The sequence below is a fragment of the Pseudorca crassidens genome, chromosome 8, assembly GCF_039906515.1.
Source record: "Pseudorca crassidens isolate mPseCra1 chromosome 8, mPseCra1.hap1, whole genome shotgun sequence".
Classification (NCBI taxonomy): domain Eukaryota; kingdom Metazoa; phylum Chordata; class Mammalia; order Artiodactyla; family Delphinidae; genus Pseudorca; species Pseudorca crassidens.
Genome location: NC_090303.1, coordinates 4,165,576 through 4,193,457, shown reverse-complemented (window position 1 = coordinate 4,193,457; position 27,882 = coordinate 4,165,576). Strand labels below are relative to the sequence as shown.

The 27,882-nt window shown below is 49.8% G+C and overlaps 2 protein-coding genes across 8 annotated transcripts in view; both read left to right on the top strand.

Annotated features, from left to right (window-relative positions):
• Positions 1 to 8,678, top strand: part of GRB10 (growth factor receptor bound protein 10) — a 201,202-nt gene extending 192,524 nt beyond the window's left edge. For all 7 annotated transcript variants that reach the window (XM_067745662.1, XM_067745661.1, XM_067745664.1 and 4 more), the window contains 2 exons: positions 2,964 to 3,057; positions 5,778 to 8,678. In XM_067745662.1, coding sequence (XP_067601763.1) covers positions 2,964 to 3,057; positions 5,778 to 5,924 — 241 coding nt within the window. In that variant the 3' untranslated portion in view covers positions 5,925 to 8,678. The remainder of the gene's footprint in view (positions 1 to 2,963; positions 3,058 to 5,777) is intronic.
• Positions 8,679 to 17,655: 8,977 nt separating this feature from the next.
• The window catches only part of DDC (dopa decarboxylase), a 76,062-nt gene continuing 65,835 nt past the window's right edge, over positions 17,656 to 27,882 (top strand). The window contains exon 1 of the mRNA XM_067745515.1: positions 17,656 to 17,793. The gene's annotated coding sequence lies outside the window, so the exon portion shown is untranslated. The remainder of the gene's footprint in view (positions 17,794 to 27,882) is intronic.

The following is a 27,882-nucleotide window of genomic DNA, read 5'->3' as shown; positions in this document are numbered from 1 at the left end:
CACCTGTGGTTTGCTGGTGGCGATCACCAATGTCTCCAGTGTCCACACTGACTACACAACAGCCCTGAGCGTGTAGATGGTCGTGCAGGAGAGGCCAGCAGGGCAGCAGCCTGTGATCTGAAGCTCCTGAGTGTCAGATCCAGGAATCTCGCTGACTCCTAGGCCCTACCCCCTTTCCTCCGTGTGGACGACCATTAGGCAGGACCTGTAAACCCAAGCCGGCGGGGCAGCCTCAGGATCTCCCGGGTCACACCCCAAACTGGAAGGCAGGTGGGCAGCGTCCTCCTTGGGGCTCAGAAGGAAGCATCAGGGGATTCACTGAGGGCTCAGGTGAGGAAGCACAGCCCCAGCTTCTCCTCCGGGAAGATTGAGCCCTGCCCATCCCCAGGTTTCTGCTAGTGAAACACTCGGAGAAAAGGGCGCAGACTGGGAGGCGCAGACGCGCAGCCCTGCCCAGGAGAGGAGCTGGCCCTCTCGTCTTCCTGCCCTCGGGCTCCGCCGACGTCGAGCGGATCACACAGGGGCCCGGCTCCAGCTCCGAGGCCCCATGTCTCCCGCCCGCCTGGCCCAACGGTGCAGTTGCATCCCGGTTCACACCTCCAAGGTGTGTCCTGCAAAATGCTATCAAAGAGGTGCTGGTATGTAATAAAAGATGCTGTAAAGAGTCAGGTAAGATAGGAAAACTCATGCTGGGGCCCTAAGGGTGTCAGGATGAATATCTACATTCTAAAGCCTCCAAGCCGTCCTGTAGTGAAATAAACCGTTTTTACCTTTTATAACATGGGATTTCCCAGGCTTATGTAACTGCCTTCCCTCTGACATTACAATCTAGAAACTGACGGTTTAGCTGTTTACCACCATTTGGTGTCTAATACCTTTAAAGTATGTTTCCTCTCAGGCCATTTCTACTTTGTCTCTGGGATCAGGGCCTCTTCCTTTCTAAAGAATAACTTGGTCTTCCCATCTGATTCCAGATTTGTTCTGGAATCATTGTAAAAGCAATGACTGATGCTTCTTGGTGCTATTCTAAGTTTTAAAGTAATTTTTTAGTTAGAGTATAATTGATTTACAATATTGTGTCGGGTTCAGCTGTCCAGCATAGCAATTCAGTCTTTTTGCAGATTGTACTCCATTGTAGGCTATTACAAGATACTGGGTATAATTCCCTGTGTTCCACAGTGCATCCCTGTCACTTATCTATTTTATACATAGTAGTTTGTATCTGCTAATCCCATACCCCTAATTTGTCCCTCCTCCTTCCCCCTCCCCTTTTGGTAACCACGAGTTTGTTCTCTGAGTCTGTTTCTGCTTTGCATATATATTCATCTGCATTAGTTTTTAGATTCCACATACAAGTGATACCATACAGCACTTGTCTTTCTCTGTCTGATGTATTTCACTGAGCATAATACTCTGTAGTCCATCCACGTTTCTGCAAATGGCAGCATTTCATCCTTTATTATGGCCGAGTAACACTGCATTGTATATATGTGTATATGTGCCACAGCTTCTTAATCCAGTCATCTGTGGGTGGGTACTTGGGCTGCTTCCATATCTTGGCTGTTGTAAATACTGCTGCAGTGAACGTTGGGGTGCATGTATCTTTTCAAATCAGTGTTTTCATTTTTTCCATTTATATGTGTCCAGGAGTAGAATTGCTAGAGCACAGGGTAGCTCTATTTTTAGTATTTAAGGAACCTCCATCCTGTTCTGCACAGTGGCTGCACCAATTTACATTCCCACCAACGGTGCAGGAGGCTTCCCTTCTCTCCACAGCCTGGCCATCACTTATTATTTGTAGACTTTCTGATGTAATTTCAAAATGTAGAACATTTGCAAGAATCATATAATGGATTCTCCTGTATACGTGTCACCTAGGCACCTGAGTCGTGAACCTTGTAGCACCTTTGCTTTGTCGTGTTCTCTCTCTCATTTTTTTATCAGAACCGTTTAGGAGTCAGTTGTAATTATTTCAATATAAAATTTCTAAAAACAAGGACTTCTCTTAGGCAGCCACAGTATCATTATAAAACGTAGGAAATTAACGTGAATGCGGTTCGGTCACCTGACATCCACTTAGATTTTACCAGGGGTCCTTGCTGCGTCCTTCATCACCAAGGAAAAGAACTTCTTGGCCTCAGCACCGCCCTGGACCAGCACGTGTCCTGTCTTCCTTTGTGTCTTGACACTTGGAGGAGCCAGTGAGGACAGAACGTGCCGGGTTTGGCCGTCTGCTCACTCCCTGGAGGTGACGCTGGGTCACCTTTACTGCATCCCGTCAGGAGGTGCTGGGGTGGATTGTCTCATTCCTGGTGGTGGTAACTCGAATACCTGAAGGTGGTATCCGCCAGGTTTCTCTGTTGGAAGGTTACTGTGTGTCCCTCTGTCATAAACGTTAGGTGGTAGATGCTGAGACTAGGAAAATATTCTGTTTCTCATCAAACTTAGATGCTGGTTTCAGCATCTATTAAAGATCTCCTTAATCAAGTGGCCAAATAGTGGTTTTCTAATTCATCATCCTCCTCTGTTTATTTAGCTGGCTTTCTGCTCTTAGGAAGAGCTTTTATTCCTCCCCTATGATTCATTTATCACACCAGTGCGGACTCATGGACTCTTGTTTTGGTCTGTGGGTTATAACCCATCCGTTCTGTTAAGGTACTTGGGCGCCCCGATTGGGCCACATTGCCTCTGGGGCCAGCTTCCTGATTTTCTGGCACAAAGTATACCAGTGTCGCCTTGTACCTTCCCTGCCTCAGCCCTAGAGGTGCGACGTCCCCAAGGAGCCCTGGTTCCTTTCAGTGGAGAGTGACAGAAAGCACAGTCTGGATGAGGAGGGTGGTCTAGCTCTACAGCTCACTCAGCTCCCCGAACCTCCTGAAGCATCATATATACATACAGATTCATATATATATTCAGTCTGGACTTTTCTGAATTAACAGTCAATTGACTCTTTCCATTCCCAGGCTTTTTCTCCTCCGTGACAGCCAGAGTAATCCAAAGGCATTTGTCCTCACGTTGTGTCATCATCAGAAAATTAAAAATTTCCAGATCTTACCTGTAAGTATTGATGTTTTTCACACTAATTCTTATTCTTCTGTGTGCCGGTTTTGTTCTTAGTGCAATTTTCAAGGTCTCAACTAAGCAGACTATGAAACAGTAAACATCAGACAGTTTCAAGCTCACCGGTGAGATCCTTTCAGGAGTTTCTTGAAAGGTTGGTTCTTTGAGCTTGGGAACGGTGTTTCCCTAGAAGAACGCTGAAAATGGTGGCGTTGTACTGTGGCCCCGACACGCCTGTGTAGCTCATAGGTGCCCCCGAGACAGCACCCGATGGAAAGAGCAAGGTCAGGTGATGGGCAGACACAGAGCAGAGCTGTTAGCCCAGGACCTGGCGCGGGAAGGATCACGTGTGGCTGTGCAGACGCGCGCTGTTGGCCACTTAATCTCAGGATTTGTCTGACTTGTGCTGGTGTGGACCAGGGGGACTCAGGAAGCCTGTAGAAAACTGACCCGTGGCCCCCAAAGAGAAGTGTTAATCCTTCCACTGGGTCCTTGGATCAGAAAACAGATTCTCCTCATTATTGAATATGATGTATTTGTCAACACCACTCTCTTTAAGAATGATGGTTCGATTTGCCAAATGTAACTGACCTCTTCCATGTGCCCAAGTTCAGATTCTAGTTCACGATTTGGGTGTTGTGTGGGAGACAGTTGTCAGCACCTCCGAGAATGTGTAGTCCCGTTGGGGCTGAGATGCACAAATTGAATACCAAGTGTCTTATGTACACTGTACGTATAGATGTGGTTGTAGAGAAGTGGTCAATTCTGCAGGTAATAACAGCTCTCGTGAAATGTTTCCTCTGGAACCCGGACCTGGGAAATATGCTGCTGAACGAGGGTGGCCAGATATAAGTCTGTCCTTTACAGAGTGAAGGCCTGAGAAGGCTTGAACCAAATGCATCCGTTTCACATAGTGGGACCTGGCGTTTTTCAAGGGTGCTTGAGCCCAGGACTTCATACTGCCTGTCTGGAGAGTCATGCAGGCACAGGAGGCATGAACGGGAGCGGGAAGGGCAGGCAGGGCTGGCTTTGGTGACCTGGGGGCAAGCAGCCTGCCTGGCACTGTCTGTTGAAGTCGCTCCCTGCTGTGCCCGATGCCCTCACTGTATAAACGAGGAAAATGAGACCCTCCCAGCTCTCAGTGGCCTGTCCTGGACCACCGGGAGGGACAGACTGTGGGTTACAGCCCAGGCTTCACAGATTCCACAAAACATGGTAATAAGCAAACCTGGGGACTGTTGTTCACGGGAGAGTGCCCCATCCACAGTCCTTTTTGTTTTCCTGCTGCGTTATATTATTGACCAGATGTTATTCTCTTAGCCTCAAATATGAAATAAAATGAAAAAGTACTGGCCAGCAGAATATGTAATACCATTGTCCCAAATAACCCCAAATCCTAGAATTATCAGCCAGACAGGAACTTGAGAAGTGTAGCAACGAGAATGCAACCTCAGGGCTTAAACACAGGCTGTGGGTGTGCTTGGGGCTCCAGAGTCTGTGGATTGAGAAGTGGTTCTCAGTTTATGCGTCGACACAGGTTTAAGGCTAACTTCCTCTGTGTGAACAGTGCAGGGCAGCTTTCCCGACCACAGTGTATTGCAGTCATTGATCTCAAAATTCCTTCAGTTAAAATCGATGTGAATTCATTTCTGGGACATATTGTAGATGTCCTCCATTTTAAGAAAAATAGCTACCAGATATTCCATGACCTGGGCCAGGTTCTTCTCCTACATGATCTCATTAATCCCTTAGAGTAATCCAACATTTGCTTTGTAATAGAGCAAAGTGAACGTCAGAGGGGTGAAGGAGGTTGCCTGGGGTCCTACTGTGAGAGCCCAGGGCTGTGTACTCTTACACGAGCATGCTGTATGCGTGGATACTCACAGGTTAACTGGTCAACCTCACCCTCCTCCGTGGGCTGTGCTGAGTGCTCGGACACTCACAGGTTAACTGGTCAACCTCACCCTCCTCCGTGGGGTGTGCTGAGTGCACGGACACTTACAGGTTAACTGGTCAACCTCACCCTCCTCCGTGGGCTGTGCTGAGTGCACGGACACTCACAGGTTAACTGGTCAACCTCACCCTCCTCCGTGGGGTGTGCTGAGTGCTCGGACACTCACAGGTTAACTGGTCAACCTCACCCTCCTCCGTGGGATGTGCCGAGTGCATGGACACTCACAGGTTAACTGGTCAACCTCACCCTCCTCCGTGGGCTGTGCTGAGTGCATGGACACTCACAGGTTAACTGGTCAACCTCACCCTCCTCCGTGGGGTGTGCCGAGTGCATGGACACTCACAGGTTAACTGGTCAACCTCACCCTCCTCCGTGGGGTGTGCTGAGTGCTCGGACACTCACAGGTTAACTGGTCAACCTCACCCTCCTCTGTGGGGTGTGCTGAGTGCATGGACACTCACAGGTTAACTGGTCAACCTCACCCTCATGAGCACGTGAGCCAGGAGGAGCTTGGGGTTCTTGCCCATGACCAGCTCAGGAGCAGGGGACCTTCTCTGCCCGGCAGCTGAGGGACCTGGCAGCACCCAGCACAAACCCCTCGCCCCCTCACCTCCCGCCCTGACGTTTTCTAGCTCACCTCACCAGCTCTACGTGTGTCCCTTAGAGCCTCACTACGGGTGGACAGCACTGATCCTGACTCTGGGGCCTGTTTTGTCCCAGAGCTGTGGCCTCTGACTTGGCAGGTCTTCTTGTGTCTCTCTAGTGCGAGGATGACGGGCAGACCTTCTTCAGCCTTGACGACGGGAACACCAAATTCTCTGACCTGATCCAGCTTGTTGACTTTTACCAGCTGAACAAAGGGGTCCTGCCTTGCAGACTGAAGCACCACTGCATCCGCGTAGCCTTATGACCTCAGGTCTACCCTGGCTGCAGGCTGGAGGACGCTGACACTGGAGTGAAGAGGTCTGCGCATCGTTCAGAACACACGTCTGTCTGCACCTCGGGGCTCGGAGCAAGTTGGGTGCGTTCGGCGCTGACCGACCACGATCGACTGGTTTGTTGGACTTGACGATGATGTGCTGCTGCAGATCCAGCAGGGCCGCGCCCCTCTCGCTGGCCTCATCGGGGAGGTCGGAAGACAGCAGACTCGAGAATAAACTGGAATGATGGTCTTGGCTGGGCCGTGGAGGCACACGAGCTGGAGAGAAGTGATGGGAAATGAACTCTCGCCCTGGAATAATCTTGACAATTAAAACTGATATGTTTACTTTTTTGTATTGATCCCTTTTTTGCACTCCTTGTTTTCAACATTGTATTCAGCTTATGGCAAGAGGGGCCGTGGCTTTTCAGTCTGTGCGAGATGCAAAGACAGTTGCGCAGGGGTAGCCCCAGAGGCTGTTTGCAGAGGGTGGTGCCCACCTTCTGCAGGTCACTCCCAGGCAACCGGCACCCTAGCCCTCCCCAGTTTCCTTGGAAGCTTTTTTGATACAAAAGGTGTTCCTGTGGTAGGCACGTGGCATGATCTGTGGCCAGGCAGGCGGCGTGGTCAGCCAGCCCCTGCACTGAGCACGTGCCCCTTCTCACGCTGTCACCTGACTCCACGTGCTGTGCCCTGCACACTGCAGGTGGCTTGTTCCTTGGAAAACACCACGCAGGGCTGAGTGGTTGCCCGTAGTTGGCCGCAGGCCCGCCTGCCTGAGACACAGTGGGTACCCACCACCCACCCATGGTGGACACCAGGCCGCCTGGCCCAGCTGCAGCCCTTCCAGCCTGTTCTAGGACCATCACTGCCTTACCCCCTCTGCAGTGGTGCTGGCCTGGCAGGGCTGCCCTCCCTCCTCCAGTGGATCAGAGGACCTACGAGGAAGTGGCACCTGATTGGTCTGCTTCCGTGTCGAGTGGGTTTCCATGGTGACAGAGATGGAGACATTGGAGAGGGCAGCCCCGCAGCCCAGTAGGGGAAGGTCTTGCTTGGTGGCCTCCATCCTGCCGACGGCCCCGAGCCAGCCCGTGCAAGGCTGTGGGTGGCCCGTCGGCTGGCCCAGGTCAGGAATCCCTCACAGCAGTATCAGCTGAGGACAGGTTACAAAGACAACTCTGCATCCCGCTCCAGGAGCTGAGTCAGACGGTGGCTTGCGTTGTCCCCGTCTCCGCCCTGTCCCCTTAGCCGAGTCTTCCGATGTGAGGGTAGCCTTGTCTCTGCAGAGCAGGAAAGGCTCCCCTGACAGGCAGGCAGACTACTTGGTGAAGGACGGTTTCTTTTCCCCAGATCACGGTTGCCACGCTTCCATGGCCCCTCTGGCCTGCTGGCCACTGGATCCCCTGGACCCCGCCCAGTGCAGCACTTCCCAAGGGACACACATGGCTTAGGACACAGTGACACATACCCGCTGTACCTCAGTCTGTGGTATAGACACTGTATGTTAGTTGACTAGCCACACTCTACTTGTTTTCCATGAAGTGTCTACTTAGACAAATGAAGCATTTTTAGTAAAACATGTTTTTAACCATGAATGCTCAGTTGCGTTGTTTTTTTTGGTTTTTCACTTTTTTTGGTTTTTCTGTAGCCTGTTAATCTTTCCAACCGTTGACAATTAGGTCATTCTCCAAGTCATACCTGGCAGCCTGCTTCCGTTGGAGGGACTGATGCTCCAGTTACACCATTAGACATTTTTCTCTTCACCGGTTGGAGGGAAAACCTGTAAAAAAACAAAAATCAAGCACAAAAAACAAAAACAAAAAAAAACACCTCTCCAATTTCTTTTTTCTGTTTACATAGACCAGTCTCCACCAGTGAGATGACTCACTCCCCCCTCCAACAGACAGCTAGTATCGGCAGTATTGCGTATTTATAAATATACGTTTTATTTAAAAGCAGAACTAAAGCTTGACTCTGACGCACAGTTCTGTGTGTACTTCCTGGCCGCGGTGAACTGTCACAGAGAGTGACCCTCCCGGGGCCCCAGCCACCTCCCTGGTACCGGGCAGCCGGGGATCCACCTGCAAACAGGCAGCCCCTGCAAGAAGCAGGCGTCCAGCCAGGCCAGCCAGGGGCTGAAGGACATTCGACTATTATTTTTGTATTTAAATGACATGAATGTAAACGGGACAGCTCAGGGTCGTTTTGGAGCCTGTTGACTTTTTAATCTCTGCCTGTGATTTTCTGTTCTAAATGGAAACTCCGTGTAGCAACCTGGTCTGAATGGAGAAGGAAAACGCCAAATGCTTTGGGGATTCGCGCTAAGTAGGAGAGCTCTGTGACCTTATGCGTTAGAGTTCCAGAACGTTCTTCCGTCTGCTAAACCTTGAAGAAGTATGTGCCTCAGTCTAGATGTTTTGTCTTCTCTTTTCTGCACTTAATACCTGAGGGTTTGACCCATGGGCACACCTTTGAGGGAGTGGGGCTGGCTCGTGGGGGCTGTGATGTCACAGTGCCACCTGCAGTGACCGTAGGATGGCCTGACGTGTAGGCGTTTTCAGGGATTGCAGAAGGGATGAACTGAAGAGACAAAACCTTTATTCCATGTGCTTTGCTCCTTTCTGTACATAGCTGTTCGCCTCATGAACCTAATTGTAAACGTTCAGGTATTTTTGTACAAATAAGGGACTGATGTTTTGTTTCTTGTCATTAGAAATAAACATAAATACAGTGTTCTTCATTTTCTATTGCTTGTAACGTCTGTTTCTGTACTTAAAAGCCCTCGGGCTGGTCAGCCAACGAAAATCTTGGGAAGTGATTTAGGATATGTTAACAGCGTGCCTCTAACCTGGCCGAAAACTAGTTACAGAGGAACGGATGGGATGTGCAGGCTGGCGTGGCCCTGCTGGGTGGGCCCCTCCTCGCATCTCCTCTGCGAGAACAGAGCCCGCTGAACGCTCCAGGAGGAACCAGCTCCCCATTCAGGTGTAGCAAACACCTCAAGAAACTCGTAAAAGCTTACATTTGTTTGCTCCAATGGCACGTTTCCCACCGCAGCGAGACAGTGACGGTGCGAGAACCTGGATTTCAGTCACACAGGAAATGGGCAGAGAGAGTAAGAGAGTGGATGCCCTGCGTCTCTGCTCCCACAGGGCCTCACCTGGGGGTCCGAGGGCATCGTCGCGTAAGCCATCCTTGGGCCTGACTCGCCTCCTTGCACCCCACCCGAGGCAGAGAGTCTCTTGTCGTGTGCCAGCCTATGGCATTTTGAACTCTCCCATCACTTGTTTTCAGAATGTGGGTCCTCAGTTTCGGGGAGCTCCTCCCTCTAGGGCAGGCTGCCCTTAGAGCGAGAACAATAATTCGAAACTCCCTCCTCGTGAGAGGTGGGGGGGGGCTGGTGTGTGAACGTGTGTAGGGTGTGTGGCAAGGGCTGTGTGTGTCCGCGGCGTGGGAGAGGAGAAGCCAGCGTGCCGTGTGGGGCGCAGATGAAGGGGCATGAGGAAGGCTGGACGTGGGCAGGGCAGGTGCAGAGGCCTGTGAGAGTCTGTGTGGCGAGAGAGTGCACGGTGATGGGATGTGCAGTGTACAGAGATGAGTGACAAGGAAGAACCCGCCGTTTCCGTCCTCCCCGGGGAGGAAACGCTGGGCCAGGGTCCAAAACGTAGCAAAGGTACGACTTTAAACTTGATCTCGCTGCCTTGATCACATTTTTTATCGGTTTTTTAGAACCCATTTTGAGTGATTTGTAAAATTATAAGAAGAATTTTTTATGATAAAAGCGTTCACTTGGGAAATGTAAACAGGAAAATGTCCTACCGCCTTGGGTTTTAGAACGGTGAACTCATAGCCACCCTTCTCATCTTGGGAATTCTACAGCATTAACAAGGACAGGAAACAAGTGGGAAATCCATCCTTGGCAGAACTGGGAACATGGAAGAGGGGCTACTCACCAAGGCGGGTTGAGACCAACCCAAGGGCAGGAGATGCTGGTGGAAAATCTGTGACTGCAGAGCTCAGCCAGGCCTGCAGGGGGCACTCCAGGATGAAAGACACACCTGGAAGGGGCACTACAGACCTTTTTGGGAAACAGCGAGACAGGCATGGGGTCCATGCTGAGTTACCGGTGACGTTCCCCCCTCCACCACCCCGGGGATGCTGTGTGTACTTTCAGCCTATAAACAGATCCAAGTCCTGTTTGATCTCTGAAAGGTTTCTTGAATTACATCTCAATATATTTGTGTTACATCACTGCAGGTCTTTTTTTTTTTAAGACAGCAATTATATGTGTGTTAGGTCTCTCTCATCTGCCTTTCATAAGCTTTCCCTTTTCTCAAAACTTCTAATTCGGGCTTCCCTGGTGGCGCAGTGGTTGAGAATCTGCCTGCTAGTGCAGGGGACTCGGATTCGAGCCCTGGTCTGGGAAGATCCCACATGCCGCGGAGCAACTGGGCCTGTGAGCCACAGCTACTGAGCCTGTGCTCCGCAACAAGAGAGGCCGCGATACCGAGAGGCCCGCGCACCGCGATGAAGAGTGGCCCCCGCTTGCCACAACTAGAGAAGGCCCTCGCACAGAAACGAAGACCCAACACAGCAAAAATAAATACATTAATTAATTAACTACCCCCAACATCTTCTAAAAAAAAAAAAAAGAAACTTCTCATTTCCGTTTGGTGTGCATGTCCATCTGTCCCGTCGTCCAGGTCACTCACAGTGTCCAGGCAGGAGGGTTCCTCCCTGAGCTGCTTCCAGCATGGACCCACTACCAGGGTGTTTCTTTCTCTCTCCCATTTCTCCTCAGAGCCATGCTGGCTTTCCTTGCATATATTCCTTCATGTCCTGTATCACTGCTTTGAGCTTTGGTGAACTGATTGTTGTTTTTTAATTCATGATACTAGGTTTGGTTGCCGTTTTAATCTATTCCATGGCAATATATTTCTACTGAACGCTCTTTACCATTTGTTTTCCTACTCTTTTCTCCTTTTGTCTTGGGCAGCTTCACAGAAGATCAGTGCTGGTTCCTTGAGGAAGGTGAGTTCTTCTTGGCCGAGTCATTTATAGGAAGCTTGTGTGGGAAAGAAGACAGGGATCGTGTCTGATGCTAGCAGGACAGAAATAAATAAACGCTATTTATTTATATATAAGCACAAAGGGTCACGGATGTGAACTCCAAGACCTTGACAGCATAAGCCATCAAGATTGGGCTTCCCTGGTGGCGCAGTGGTTGGGAGTCCGCCTGCCGATGCAGGGGACACGGGTTCGTGCCCCGGTCCGGGAAGATCCCACATGCTGCGGAGCAGCTGGGCCTGTGAGCCATGGCCGCTGAGCCTGCGCGTCCGGAGCCTGTGTTCTGCAACGGGAGAGGCCACAACAGTGAGAGGCCCGCGTACCGCAAAAACTTCCAACCAGCTCCTGTTCGCATTCAGCCTCCCACACCTTCCAGACAAATCTCCCCGAACGATTGCGTATTAATTTGCAGTAGAACAACTTTTTTCCCTCAGTTGTTCTATGGCAAGTTATGCAATGTCATTTTTATAACTATGGAGTTTTGTTATTTGAAATAAAAATCATGACAAAGTCTCTTAGAACATAAAAAATTCCATTGTAATTCTACACTCACACACACACACACACACGTGCACACACATGCACACACGCATAGATGTCTACGATGGCTGTAGCATAAGATTCCCAGGGAAGCACTGAGCCCAGCTGGGGATTTGTCTGGAAGGTGTGTGAAGGATGAAGGTGAAGGCGGGTCTGAGCACAGGTGAACAGAGAGTATGCCCTTATCCAGGTGTGTGGTGTCCAATATGATACCACCAGGCACACGTGACTATTATTTAAGTTGTAATAAAAAATAAAATGAAAAATTCAGCTCCTTGGTTGTACTATCCACGTTTGAAGTCCTCGATAGCCACGTGCGGTAGTGGCTACTGTACTGGACAGTGCAGTGATAGGACATCCCCACCATCACAGGAAGTCTTACTGGACAGGGTTGGGCTGGGTGACCCATAATGAGAGGCTAAGTTACAGAAGTGGGAACCGTACAGCTGGAAGGAGGAGGGTTGCCTTGAGTCAGCCTCCCTGTGCTTGGGTGATGTTCTGAATTAGCAAAGCATGCCTCCAGATCCAAGGCTAAGGGTACCTTCCCGTAAGGGACACTCTGCCCCACCCCACAGGTAAGACACACTAACTTCACGTTTGCTACAACAAGGCAACACCATCCGCTGTCTCCAGTTTGCTTGGGTCCGCTTTGCTTTCCGGTTATAACTGAACGGCAGTGGTTTCACATCATACGCATACACTGTATACAAGACTCAAGGATGTCGGCTTAGCCCTCCCCCACACAGCTCCCCTGGGAAAAAACACACTTCCCAATTTGATATCAACCTATTCCATGAGCAGATTTCCTGGAGTGAGCCAGAGGTAGGAAATGCACCTCCTCTCTTTCCCAGATTAGTCACCATTACTGTGAGCATCTCCCCGGACTGAACGTAGTTTTAGTGTCTAAAGCGTGTGTGTTCGCACACGGACCCTAAATGTAAGCAGGACTGTATTGCTATGCATTGAAGAAACAGTCACCTCTGTCCCTGCAAGAGCAGGAACAAGCTGGGTGGGACGTCTTGGGAGGTACTTTGGTCCAGATGCAATTACACGGGAGACAGGGCTGGTTCTTGACGCTCTGACCGAATTCACAGCCAACCTGGACGAAGAGTGCTGGAGTTTCTGTGGGTGCACCAAGGCACAGTGCAGGGTTCATCCAGCCAACCAGCTCCAAACATACACAATTCTTGGCGTAGTTTTTAATTGGGGGGAGGAGACTTACATTATTTTTTATGTTGTACAAAAAGTGAAATGATATTAATATTTTATTATTGCGCTATTTCTATTGGACACAAAATAGGACTGCACTGCACTTTCTGGGATGATCGAGGTATTTTCTAGGGTCATTTGGAACATTGACAGTTTTCTGCTGCAGTGCCGAGTTGACAGCTGAGCCCTGCTGTAAGGGTGGACCGCACGGGCTGTACCAAACCTGTGTTTCTGACACTTCCTCTCCAGAATGGACACCTTCAAGATGATGCGGGGCAGGCGTCCTCCTGGCCTTACTCCCGGGGGTCCTGACTCGGAAGATTGGGTAGGAGACAGAAACGTGCCTCTGTACCAGGCCCAGCATGATTCGATGCAGCTCCCACCAGGAAGGAGAATTCCAGAAGCTGCCCAGAGAACCAGGTGTGCCTTCTGCCTGCTCTTAGCAATGTGTCCTGGGGAATCACTTAACACACCTGTGAAAGGACACTACTGGCTCAGAGCCATGGATTTCACCCCATCCATTCATCAGAGTCCCCTGTGGGGCTTTGAACCTGCATATCTTCAGGCCCCTCGTAACCCTACAGAATTAAGATCTCCGACTTGGCAATAAAAACATTCGCCTGTAGACCAGCACAGGTGGACGAGACAGTCCCCAACTTACCATGAGCCCGGGAATTTAGGGTCCGTGCACCTGCTGCGTTTTCATCCCTCCCAAGCCACCAGGGACTTTTAAGCTTCTAAGGTAGTGGTCTTGGTAGAATGTGGCGGGAAAGGCTGGGGAGTACATTCAAAAAGGCCTGAGCTGTCCCGTGGAGCACCCAGTGAGCACACGGCCAGCGTACCCGGGAAGGTTGTGGCGGACTCTGGCCCTGGGAGGACTCAGGTGCCTCTGGCCCCTCACTGCCTGCTGACAGGCTCTGTTTGGCCTCACGTGGTGGAGGTGATGCAGCCCCCGCTGTGCCCTTTCCCTGCACCCCACATGCCAGCCCGATCGCCACCCAGGTGGGCTTGTTCAGGTGTACACGGCCGGTCCCCGCACGGCCAGGCCTGGCCTCTCATCTCTTGCTTCTCTGACTGGGGTTCCTCCGGCGCCCTCCGGCCACTCTCTTTGTATTGAGTCACTCCAGAGCCTGACGGTGGCCTTCATTACATTGCACGGAATCCACGGCTGGGTCTGTGGTCAGGTAACTGGGCAAAGACAGGGCTTCTCGAAAGACTGAACTGTGCTCTCTCCCACCTGCCCACCTGTGTACCCAGCAGGAACCTCTTCTGGCCTCTACCCACCCCTCTCCTCCTTTGCCAAACCAGTCCACAAACACCACGTCTGCCCTCCTCCTAGGTGAGGCTCAAAAAGACAACGCGAGTGGTTAAGAATCCGCCTGCCGATGCAGGGGACATGGGTTCAAGCCCCGGTCCGGGAAGATCCCACATGCCGCAGAGCAACTAAGCCCGTGTGCCGCAGCTACTGAGCCTGCTCTCTAGAGCCCACGTGCCACAGCTACTGAAGCCCACGTGCCACAACTACTGAAGCCCACGTGCCACAACTACTGAAGCCCACACGCCTAGAGTCCGTGCTCTGCAACAAGAGAAGCCACCACAACGAGAAGCCTGTGCACTGCAACGAAGAGTAGCCCCTGCTCGCCGCAACTAGAGAAAGGTCGCGCACAGTAACAAAGATCCAACACAGCCCAAAATAACAAATTAAAAAAAAAACAAAACGCAGTAGGGAATTCCCTGGCGGTCTAGTGGTTAGGACTCAGCGCTGTCACTGCCGGGCCCAGGCTCGATCCCTGATCTGGGAACTAAGATCCTGCAAGCCGCACAGCTCAGCCAAAAAAAAAAAAAAAAAAAAAGACAACGCGATGAAACCCACTGGACCGCATTGGCTTAATTATAATTAGAGCAGCTGAACTGGTGGCTTTGTCTCCGATCAGCCGAGCTGACTGGCCCCCACAGAGGGCTCCGCCACAGCCCTCGGGTCCCACCGGCACGCCAGCCCTGGCCCCCTCCCAGCCCCAGTCCTGGTCACTCCCGAGCTACAAATAATACAGTAAACGGAAGCCCAGAGTTCACAGAAGAAGACTGCAAATAGCTAAGGAACATAAGAGCATCAATTTTTAAGTGAAATGAACAGTTACAGGAATAGCTGCTTCCTCCAGCTTGTGTGGCCACTGTTGAATCCTCACCCGCACGTATTTTACAAATCTCGTCTCCTTTATGTCTCTAGAGAGAGCGTATGATCCTTAGTGGCGTCTGCCGTCTTTGATCGTAACCTACGGTAAGAAACGCTGTCATCTTGCGGCCCAGCGCACATACGCCCATACATCATCGAAACAGAAATTTCAGGAAACACGATTTCTCTTGTTAGGTGCGATGGCCCCTCTTTCCTAGTCTATTCTGTTCTGTTCTGTTTGCTTTCCTTTTTAAAGATGCTGGTCACGAGATCTCTAAACCGGTTTCATGACCCAGCGACAGGTTGATTCCAGTGATTTGAAAAACATATGAATTGGAGAAGAACTGGGTTGGAGGTATGACACCCCCGATTTCAGAACTCCTCTGAAGCTGCGGTAGCCAAGGCCGAGTGCCATTGATGAAAGCAGAGAGAAATGGATCCGCGGAACAGAGTGGAGAGGCCAGAAACAGACCCACACGAATAGTCAAGTCTCTCTGACAAAGGAGCAAACGCAAGACAACGGAGCAGAGACAGTCTTTCCAACAAACGGTGCTGGAACAACTGACATCCCCTTGCAAAAGACAAATCTAGACACAGACCTCACACCTGCACAAAAACTAACTCAAAATGGATCACAGACCTGAACGTGAATGCAAAACTATAAAACCCCCAGAATATGACACAGGAGACAGTCTAGATGAATAGAGGGTTTGGTGATGCCTTCTTAGCTACAACACCAAAGGCACGATCCACAGAAGAAAAACTAAGCTGGACGTCATTAAAATTTCAAAACACTGCTCTGCAAGTAGTATGGAATTGACATTCTCATCTGCTCCTAAGCAAAGCGGCTTTTCCAAGAAAATGGGACTCCGAGGACATTTCTCCTCTGCAGATCGGTCACAAGGCAGGCCTAAGCAGGTGTGTGACTCATGGCTTTTCACCCCCGACTTCACCAGAGTCTGCGGGGCCCCGCTTTGCTCCAGTCTCCACAAAGTGGGAATACTGAAGTCCCTACACCTGCCTCCAGACCAGATGATGTGGCTTTGACACTGTAGAGAGCTGCTCAGTGTAACCGAGACGCACAACTCACTTGGTGGAGGAAGAGGCTTCCTAAGACCCGTGCGGTGGGGCAGCTTCACTGGCTCTGCCCACCAGACAGACCCAGATCCTCCTCCCGGGGACGCCTGGGTGTCCACATGTGACATCGCTAGAAGGGGTTCTTTAACTCCAAGCTGCATTCAGTTGAAAATGTGTTCTGTTGAAAAGCCCGAGTCCACATGGTATAGTGAAAAGTACTGAGAACTTCCACTCTTGCGTCAACAAGCCTCCAACGCAGACCTGCAGACGCAGGACTTGGTTAAGTGGCCTCGGCCAACGCCATCCACGATCCATCACTTCTGTGCACCAGCCGCGAGGTCTGGTGACTCTGCCCACAGCTGTCCCCGGGCACCAGAGCTTGCTGTGTCCGAGTGAGGGGTATGAGGGGGAATTACCAGCCCTCTCAGGTGGACCCCCCCACCACCCATCCCAGCTCCCAAAGTCCTGCCGCAGGGTCCCTGCCCACCAGGCCACCAGGGGGGTAACTGGCTTGGAAAAAGGCCTGGTACTGCCTAACAAAATAACAACTAACAGGGCTTCCCTGGTGGCACAGTGGTTGAGAATCTGCCTGCTAATGCAGGGGACACAGGTTCGAGCCCTGGTCTGGGAAGATCCCACATGCCGCGGAGCAACTAGGCCCGTGAGCCACAACTACTGAGCCTGCGCTTCTGGAGCCTGTGCTCCGCAACAAGAGAGGCCATGATGGTGAGAGACCCGCGCACCGTGATGAAGAGTGGCCCCCGCTTGCCGCAACTAGAGAAAGCCCTCGCACAGAAACGAAGACCCAACACAGCCAAAAATAAAAAATAAATTAATTAATTAATTAAAAAAAAAAACTAACAAAACAAGCAACTGGCACGTGAGTCTTTGTCTCAGGGGAAGCTCTGGGGGAACCCAGACTAAGACGAGGACATGACCAGAGTTAAACGGTGGGGTTGTAGACGGGAAAACTCACTTCCTAAGAGGTCAGCTCCCCACAGCTTACCTCCGCATCAGTGTGCTTGCAACCCAGACCTCAGCAGAATTTTTGAATGTAGGAACAAATGATTTTAAAGTTGCTCTTGAAAGAGAAACGTGAAAGCAGCAAGAATTTTTATTAAAAGAAAACTGATAAGGGAACCCTTGCCCTTCCAAGCACCCCAATGCATTAGAAAGTGATCAAAGTTTACAGTTTGCTGTACACCTGAAACTAACACAACATTGTAAATCAATTTTACTTCAATAAGAAAATAAAAAATAACGAAAATTTTTTTTTACAAAAAAGGAAAGAGATAAAGTTTAAAAGCTGTAGCCCTGGCACAGAAATGAAAGAACAATTCCACAGGACCACAACAAGCTCAAGAAACAGACATATTTTTCAAAGATACTGTTGGAAGAATTAGCTTACTCTATGGGCAAAAACTTAGAACTTTACCCTAAAATAAATTTCAGATGGAGGAAAGCTCTAAAGGTAAATATCTCAAAGTATAAAATGCTAAAAGCAAATAGAAGTAAATGTGTATACATTTTGAGTAGAGGATAGTTTCCTAAATTCCCTGAGACGATCTGTTCTCTGTAGGTTTCTCAAGATATCCTCGACCTTTATCACCATTAGAAATTAATATTTAACCAGCATATGTGGCTGAACAAGCTAGGCCTTGTGGATCTGAAGTGGCAAGAAGACTGCAGGGCTAAGCCCACCTCCTCAGCTGCTCTCTCACGTTCTCCTCAATCCCCAGAGCTGGCAAATCTCAGCAAGGAGCCGAGACCCAGCGGGGCCCGAGTTCCTAGCAGGTAAGTCCTGGCTTTCTACTTAATCGATTATGACTGTTGGAAACGGCACCGTCTGGACCTTGACTCTGCTGCCCCAGTGCCGGGTGTTGGCGTGAAGGCCAACTCGCTTGGAGACTGGAGAAAACAGGGTCTATGTACATGCTGTCTGTGGGGCTACAGGCACCACACTGTGGGGAGGGATGCTGGCGCTCACAGGTGCTCACACTTACCCATGTGTGATAAGGCGGGGGCGGGGGACCATCTCGGGGCCACCGCCAACACAGCAAACACAGGACACACGTGTGGATTCCTCTGCTCTCTACCGCTTGCCACCCGCGTGGTGGGGGCCTCTGAGCCGCTACTTCTTCCTCTCTAAAATGGGGATTTTAATAGTACCCACCTTGTCAGGTTCTGGTGAGCCCCGACTCTCATAACATATGGAAAATACCCGGCACATGGGAGACGCTGAATAAATATCAACTCTTCCCTTACCTTCTTAACATCTGTGACTCTGCAAATGCTCTCCCTTCGTGACACGTGTAGTCTCCCCACAGGTAAATTCAGAGTCTACCTGTGCAGTGGGATTTGAGAGAATTAAAGGATCTCTCCTGCCAGTCTAGCAGGCTCATTACAATCCCATCAGAAGATACAATTCTTGAGAAGGAACCTTTGCTTCTCCATCAGGCTGGAGTTAAAGCAATAACTTGTGGTTGTTTGCTATGTGCTGGGATTCACATGCTTGGCCTCTATTGTATCCTCATCTCACAAGGGAGAAAACTGGGACAGAGGAGGTGAGGAAGGTGGTCCAAGACCTCACAGCTCGTGACCACGGAGGTAGAACTTGGATCGTTCCTGCTGTACCACCTGGCGCTTTCCGCCCTGCCATTCTGGGAAAGTGGTGCCTATTTCAAGCACCTACCCTGTCCCTCGCCCTGTAGTGAGCACCACAGGAAGGGTTAAGCTGAGCCCCTTGGAGATCAGGGAGCAGGCTGTGGAGGGAGCAGACAGGAGATGCAGGGCAGCTGATGGGGTCGATGGGGGGATGGAGAGGGTGGGAGGTGGAAAGTGCAGGGCTGCACACAGGGAAGGGGGCTCTGGGCTCCCACAGTGGGTGAGGGCTCAGAGGGGGTGGTCTTCTAGGGAAGCCTGAGCAGGCAAGCCCCTGATGGCCTTCTGCCCTGAGGACCTCGGATGGCTCCGGGTCAGCCGAGCGACACAGTGTCATGGGGCCAGATGACAGGTCTGGAAGAGTTCATCCTTGGATGAAAGTGTGGGACAGAGATGCCCCAGAGAGATGTCACTCCGTGTGTCCTCAGCGTGGATTTATGACATTTGAAACCAGGAAAATGTTGGTGCTGCTGAAAATTTAAATCATGACTTCCAGACTTAAAAATTCCTAAATAATGTGCGAAGAAATAGAGCCCTGAGCTTTACTGCGCCCCCAGCCTCCGACAGCTGAGGGAGAACAGGGGTGATTCACACTGCAACAAGGGAACTAACAAGTAATCTGTTACGTAACATTACTTTATAAAATGATAAAAGGTTCAGTCCACCAAGAAGCAATGCAGTTCTAAACACATACAGACCTAACAGAAAAGCCTTAAACGTATAAAGCAAACCTCGGTACGGCTATGGGGAGAAATTGCCAAATTCACCAGCATAATAAGAGACTTCAGCACGTCTCCAGCAATGGCAGCAAGATGGGCGGTAGAGCAAGCGAACAGAAACAGTAGTGAAGACTTAAAGCATTTAAAGCATTTCAATAAGCGACAATCTCGGTTTATTGGGCGTATATGGAACGCTCCACCTAGTAATTAGAAAATACACTTCCTTCTCAAGAGCACATGGAATGTTTATAAAAATTCAGGATGTAGCAGGCTGTAATGCAAGTCTCAATGTCGATCAGAGAACTGCTGCTAGAGAACTAGCTGCTCTCTGACCACAAGTCAATTCAATTAATGAAATTATAATTCAAGAAAAAGATAAGTAAAAATTGCTATATGTGTCTGGAAATTTTTGGAAAGGTACTACACAGCTCATGAATCAATTTAAAAATGTGATAGAAGTTAAATAATACTTAGAAAAAATGATAATGAAATATGCTCATTTAAAAACTTGAGCTATGTATTGAAAGAAGTATATAGAAGAAAGAAAATAGTTTTAAATGCTTATATTAGAAAGTAAAAAAGGCCAAAAAGTAATGAGACAATCACTCAACTAAAGATGTTAGGAAAAGAACAACAGGATAAAGATCACTGAATGCAGTCAATAATAAAGACAAAGAGGATAAATTAGGGAAAAAGAAAATAAAGGTAGATGAGGGAGGATCAACGAAGCCCAAGGGCTATTTTTTTTTTAAGACTAATAAAATAGACACAGTTCTGGCAATATTAACTAAAGGCAAAAAGAGAGCGGAACAGGTAAAAAAATATGATAATAAAAGGGGATATAATTATAGATCCAACAAACTAAAAAGGTAATGAGTATATCATAAAAAACATTCTTGTCATTAAATCTAAAAAAATTGATGAAATAATATCAAATTGGGTTCCAGGAGAAATAGAAATCTTAAATAGTCCTATAGTAATAAAAAATGGATTTGTTAGTATCAAATATTCCCTCAAAAATGACAGGAAGGGACAAATGATTTTATGTAGGATTTCTTATACTCTTTTAGTGACTGGACAATTCCAAATTTCAAAATTATATGACTGTTTCAGAGAATCAAAAAAGAAGAAATTACCCTCAGAGCAGTCTATGATACCATAGAATCTGACACTAAAACCAGAGAAAAAATTCTATTCAAAATGTTAATACACCATAGTTTTATTCCAAGAATGAAAGGATACTTGAAAATTAGAAAATTTAATGTGATTCATCACATTAACAGTGCAGAGGAGGAAAACCATAAGATTTTCTCCTTTGATGAAGAAAATCTTTCGACAAAATTGAACATCTATTTATTATACAAATAGGAATAGAAGAAACTTTTTAATAAAGAGTACCCAATAAAACCCTGTTGTCAATAGTGAGTGTTGGAAGATCCCTTCTACAGTCAATGAGATGAGACTTTCACTACCTCCATCACCACTGTCCCAGAGGCCCTAGAACAGTGCTGGGCACGCACAGAATTTGAAATGCTAAGTTTTCTAGCAGCCACGTTAACAAAATCAAAAATACATGTGCACTACAATAGCCTATATTATGTAATACAACAAAGTAAAATGTAGTCCTGCACTCAAATTATGTAATGGGGAAAATTTCCACACTGCTTCAGTTTTTAGATTTAAATTTAAATTATTACATAACATTAACTGACATATTCATTTCCTCAGTAGCACTGGCTGCATCTCAAGGGCTCAATAGTCAGATGTGGTTCATGGCTCTGACGCTGGACAGCACAGTCCTAGACAGTGTAATAAGGCAAGAAAAATAAAGTAAAGGGACTAGAAAGAACAACATTTTCACAATTCACTAAGGATACTTACTGTTTACGCTGAAACCCACCTGCATTAACAGATAAGTTATTAAAAGTTCTAAGAGAATGTAGCTAGGTGGCCAGAAAAAAAGATCAAACCTACAGAATCCATTGCAATTTCATATGTTGGCAATAAACAGTTATCTTCTTTGATTGCTAACAAGAAAAATCACTTTTTCACATATTTATGAGACTCCTTTCCATTTCTGATAAATGCTTGTATTTCTACTGAATTATCTTTTTCTTATTGAAAAGGTCTTTTTATATTATAGACCCTAACTCATAATTAGCGATATGCATTTCAAATCCCTTCCTCTACCCTAGAAGTTGTCTTTCTAGTTTCCACAGTTGGAAGAACAGATATTCTTAACAATAATGTAGTCAGATTTGTCAGTCTCTTATGGTTAGCTGATTAAGTGAATCATTTAAGAAATCCTTCCTCTCCACAGTAATAAAAATATACTTCTCTGTTGTCCTAAGAAGTTTGCCTTTCACAGTTAAGGATTTAATCTATCAGGAATTTATTTTTGTACATGGGGTGAGAAACAGATTCAAGATCATGTTTTTTCCAAGTAGCCAGCCAGTTGTTCTAGCACCATTTAATAGTTTATTCTTCCTCACTGGTTCTGTGATTCCACATATGTCCATTTTCCAAATCTTTTGTGGGATTTTTTTCTAGGCTATCTGTTCTGTTGGATTGGCCAGATGTCTATCCTTGCATCAAAACTGTTACATTTTCACAGCTTCATCTGTCTCATAAGTATAGAGCGAGACTGCAATATTCTTCTTTCTCAAGTGCATGCTGTTCGTTCTCAGACTTTGGCTTCTCCGTTCATATTTTAGAGTCAAATATCTATGTGGGATTTTGATTAAAATACTACTGAATCTGTTCATCAGTTTGAGGGAAATGGAAATGTTTATGGTACTGGGTTCTTTATCCATGACTGGGCATTTATTTCCATTTATTCAGCTCTTCTTTAAGGTCCTCCCATGGGCTTTTGTAAGTCTCTTCATACAAGTCTTGCAGACCTTTTGTAAGGTTTTGTTAGGTCCACTCCTGGTGTCCTGTTCCTAAGTCAGAGCTTGTCACTGTCCCTGGGATGGGGAAGCAGCTGTCCACAGTCACACAGCAGGTCCGGGAGGGAGGTCCAAGCTGGAATCTGCAGGCTGATGTCTCAGCCCTGTGCCGCATCTTCAGACCACTTCACATCTCCTTGTTTCTACTTCCAGATAAATCTCAAATCTATCTGTTCTCTCCCCTGCAATTTGCTCTCCAAGCAACAGCTGGCGTGACTTTTAAGCCCTCAGGCACGTCAGTGCTCTGCCCCAGACCCTTCAAGGACTGGATGTCCCCCCAAGGGCAGTCGGGCCCTGAGCTGCGGGCTCCCCTCTAGGCTGCTCCCTCTTCACAGGCTTGGCTCTGCAGCCCTCGTCACAGCTGGCCACTGTGGCTTTCTCTCTGCTTATTCTTTCACCATCTGCCTCCGACCCTGGATGCCACACAGCAAGCTCACCTGGCAGTGCCGGCATGGGGGCCCGCTGGCCTGGTGAGGGACTCGCTGCTCAGCCACGTGCTAGCTGTGTGACCTTGGGCAAACCTCTCTGGGCTTGCGTTTCCTCATCTGTAATCTGCAGATGATGATAATCTACCTTGTGATGAGAGTTGTGAGGGCCTGAGTGATCCTGTGGTAGGAATGCCTGAAAAAGAACCTTTATACATGCTAACTATTATCACTGTCACTCTTTACAAAACGGAAAGTTCCGTTCTTCTCTCACAGCCCCTCTCTCAGAGTTCCATCATCACACCTCTACCCCCTCTGCACAGCCTCCACGAAAGATGCAGGGTTCACCTAGGGTCTGCGCTGGGCCAGGCGCTGTGCTGGGTCAGGGGCCCCGCGCCTCGGGCACCGCGTCCAGAGCCCGCTGGAGCCCTGCACAGGCACAGCGCCCGGCCCAGCTCTGGCCATCCCTGCAACCTCGCCCCCTCCCTCCCCGGCCTCTCGTCCAGCAGAGCGGTGCTGGGGGGTGAGCGGTCCTCTGCGGCCCCCGGCGACGTGGTTCGGAGCTTGGTCGGCCCCGCACGGAAGGGCCTGATCCCCGCACCAGCCTGCGGTCCTCGCTGGGTAGAGGGAGGGAAGAGCTGCGCGGGGCGCGCCTGGGTCCCCGCAGACCCCGCCCACCCGCCCCACCGGCCCCGCCCACCCGTCGCGGGGGCCTCAGCCCCTGCCAGCTCCACGGATGCTTCAAAGGGCAGATGCTCCTTTGAAGAGATGCTGCTTCGTTAAAGCCAGGGGGGAATGGCTTTCTGTGGGAAGTTCCCAGCTCGTGGCTGTGCCGCAGGCCCTGAAACTGTGTTGTGTGTCTGTGTGTGCCTTGTGTGTACGTGTACGTTTACGATGGTGTGTGCACCTGTGCATGTGCACATGGCTGTGTGCGTGTGCACGTGCGTATGGCATGTGTGTATGTGCCCTGTGGTGTGTGTATGTGTGTGTGTGTGTCCAGGGTGAGTGTTAAGTGTTGGAAGCAGGGGAATCTGCGTGCCCTGCTGGCCTGGGGGGGCTCCCTGCAGGTCCCCTTTCCAGGCTCTGAGCCCCGGGTCAGCCTGCACGGCCAGGTGGGTGAGAAGCGAAGCCCAAGTGCAGGTTTGAGGAAATCTGTGTTTTGAATGCTGGTCGGCTTCAGGGAACAGGGTCTCTGAATCCAGTGAACCTGGTTTCAAATCCTTGCCTGCCTCTACTTCTCTCTCTGCCTGGGCTCATGGGCTTGGCACTCGGAGCCTCCTGCACGGCACAGCAGGTCCCAGTAGCCCCGAGCGGGTACGGGTACAACGTTCGTGGCCCAGCGCTGGCACAGAGCGAGTCTCCTCGCTTGCCTTGCCCAGGCCAGCCCTTCTTCAGCCCATGAAAGAGCCTGGAGCCTTCCGCTGCTCAGAGGTTACCTGCAGAGACCCCAGGAGAACTGGCCCCAGGCTGGGTGTGGCACAGGGCACTGGGACACAGAGCCCCTTTCCCTTGTCTTCTAGGCCCGCAGCCCCTGCAGGCTCCACGGTCTCTGGGCCCTGCTCTGCCCGGCCCGACCCTCACGTCCTGTGGAGGATGGGAAGCAGGAGGGTGGGGGTGGGACGTGCTGCCGGGTAAATAAGCCGAGCAGGCCGCTCTGATTGGCTTCGGGGAGGCGGACACTCTGTCTACATAAATGGCAATCGCAGCCTCTGTGCCTTTTAACTGTCACCGAGGAGGAGAGAGAGAGACAGACAGAGAACGAGCACCTCGGGCTGCCTGTGAGTACCGCTCTTTTGTCCTCAGAGCCTGGGGGACCAGACTCGTGGGGGAAGCCAGCTCCTGGTGGCAGCGCCCCTCCGGTGTGGGGACTTTGGGGACAGGAGGTTCACCTGTTGATCGCAGCCGGGTGGGTCTCCTCAGGCCAGCTGGGAGGGGTGAGCGTCCAGCGCTGTGCAGGTATGGCATACTGGAGGGACTTTCTGAGAAAAGAGGTGTCAACCTAAATCCCCTGCTTTTGTGTGTGTCGTGTCCAAGTGACAAGTCAGATAAAGAATCAGAAACTTCCGAGGGTTTTTTAGCCCATGATCTCTGAGCCATAATAGCAACATAACAGAGCGAGTGGAAATTCTTTTCCAGGCTGGTTCATGGTGCATCTGGAGCCCACAGAGGCCGGGAGATGGCGGGGGTGGGGGGAGAAGATGGACCCCTCTGGTCCTCTGCCGTGAAGGACATCCTCCTGCACGATGCTTGTAAAAATCAATTGGGTCTGATGTTTACGAAGGCAGAGCACACAGTAGGTGGTCACTAATGGGACCTACATTATTAATAAGCAAGTAAACTGCAGGTGGGAAAGTGGGAGAGGGGTCCATCTGCCCTGAGTATGTTGTTTCCTCCAGTTTCCAAGGGAAATTCAAGCAGGTGGCTTGGGTTTTCCCCTTCATCGTATTTCTCTGAAGGGTTCCAAGACTTGGGTCTTTACAGTTGGTTTCTCATTTAAATCAGCAGTATTTTCCTTCTGAGGAAGAACCAAAACAAAGGGGACAATCGCGGCATACAAAGTGGCCAGGGCAGTGGTCACCCTGGAACAGTGAACACACAGGCAAGATGAGGGGCATCTGAGTGTATCTGAAGGAGAAAAAAATCATGACGTTCACAGCAGGCTTTTCTGTCTCTCCTGGGCCCATGGCAGGTGGGCTGCTGCACAACGCCAGTTTGCTTAAAGTAAGTTTGGGGAGAGACCCCAGGAAAATTAGACTCCCTCGATATTTTAAAAGAGCGGTCCCAAGGTTTCTCTGGGTCTCATCGGCATTTCTGCAGGAGGATGCTGGGGGCCTACAGGGGCAGCGAATTGGCACACGGCCTCCGAGGAAAGCTCAAATCCCCGTGCATTCTCTGAGTGGCTAGGCTCCCTGTAAGCGAGAGTCGTGGGGGACCCCACGCCAAGGGGAAGTGGTCTGGTCTTCTGAGTGCACAGACCCACGTGTGAAACTGTTCCTGAGCTGTGTGGCTTGGTCCAGCCCCTGCTTCCCTGAGCCTGTTTCCTCATCTCTAGAGTGGGGATAATTTTGCTTCTCTGCAGAGCGGCTGTGAAGACAGAGAGAACAGAGATGAAGGGTTACCCCCAGGCCCTGTGGACGGTCACCATCCGGCATTTGTCAGGGTTTGGAGGAACCGGGGCAGCAGCGCTGCTCCTGGGTTGTTCAGCTTCTGCCTGTTTCCGTTTGTGTGGGGACCAGCCCAGGCGGGGGCCTGGTGCCCGTGCCTGGAGCGTCCTCTTCTGGGTGTGGTGATCAGGTGGGACCCCGACCACACTCTGGGTGCCAGGCACTGCCTCCCCAGCCCAAGTGGGGGCCCTGGGGTCTGTGGGCTCTGACCCCTTGGGCTGTGTGAGGGCACAGATGGCAGGCACCCCGGGTGTGCCCCGGATTCTCGGCCACGGGGGTTAGGAGGAGGCTGGCTTCAGAGTCAGAAATGCCAGCACCACTGTTCGCATTACTGGTTCTCTGGCCTCCGTCGGGGCACCAGCCCCTCAGAGCCTTGGTGAAACAGCAGTAATAATACTGGCAGGGGTGATGAGAGTGTTAAGGGCATAAGGCATACGGTAAGCTTAGCAGAAGGTCAGGCGACACTGATTCATTTGGTTTCTTGGACCATCGGATGTGGCCACCAAGGTCCAAGTGTTCTCAGGATTTGGCCTGGGGGAAGCCTCAGATGCAGGCTTCTTAGCCATGCGGGTGACAGGCCTGCAGCCATGCCCAAGGGGTACGTGTTCACAGTGAATCCAGGAGTCAGTATTTACTGCTGAGCTGACTGGTGAAGAAAAGCGGAGACTCCCCAAAGCACGTGCTAGAGATGTTGCCTAGATGCACAGCGGCAGGTGTCCTGTGTTTACTCTCGCTGTGTCGTATGTGTCGTGGTCACGGGGCATCCCGGCTGTCGTGGAAAGAAGCAGCCAACTAGGACATCAATTAATAGTCTCAGGTCTATAGAAAAGGCAGAGGGTTGTGACCTTTTATCAACGATTAATGTGACTTCAATGAGAGAAAGGGGGGAAATGATTGAGGAAAAGAAAGAGGAAATAAAGTAAGGGGGAGGAGGTCTAGTCTGACACCCAATTAAAATGGAAACAGGAGGAAAGTTCAAATTAAAATTACTGAGCATTCTTATGTAAATGTTGCAGGAGAGCAAACATGAGTGAAAATGATAAAAGTGATAAAATTTTAAGCTTAAATTGAAACTGTGAGCGAATGATAAAAGCTAGCAGAGAGCGGGTGTTTGTCATGCCTACCCAGCCTGACGGTGGGTGACATTTCTGTATCATTCTGGTTTTTCTGGAAAGAAAGTTGGCAACACGCAAAAGAACCGTGAAACTCGCACCTCTGGATTCCACTGGGGACTTAGTATATTTGAGGGACGAAGCCAACAGGGGGATAAAGTGACAAGCGCCGTGACGGGTAGCACACGGCCACGTTCCCCGCGGCAGTGCTGTTCGCAACAGCCAATGGCCCTCAATCCACGCGGGAGGCGACCCTGCGAAACCGGCAGGTATCGATAAGGGTACATATGTGCACGATATTAACGTAATTATGCACAGTGTAATTAGGGTTATGGGGAAAATAAGTGAAAAGAGGCTACCGGATGATACACAGAGCCTGATGCCAGCTGTTGGAATGGTCTGAGCTCAGGGGTAAATTGGAATGATATCAACTAGTTTAATGTCACTGTTATTTATCAACTTTTGAAATTGCTTAAGTTGTGAAATTTTCAGCCAGCTTTATAATCCATCACAATCCGTTTGCAGGGATGTGAGTGGAAATAGTACTATCTTCCCACGAGAGTAAAATTGAAAATCATGGTATAAATTTCTTCATGCCTCCACCCCATGGAGAGCTGTTGGCCAGGAAAATACTGAGATGGCGACTGTCTATTAATCAGGGACCGGATCGGAAACAGACGCAAAGTTCCTCGCAGATCAGAGGAGCAAGGCTTTCCCCTTGAAGTCTAATCTGGGTCCAGGGTGGGCCTCCACCCTCCCCATCCCCCGATTCTCTCCTGCTGCCCTGGTGCTCTGTCTGACCTCATGATGATCCGACCTGCTTCTTTCCTAACATCAGGATCCGCAGATGCCAG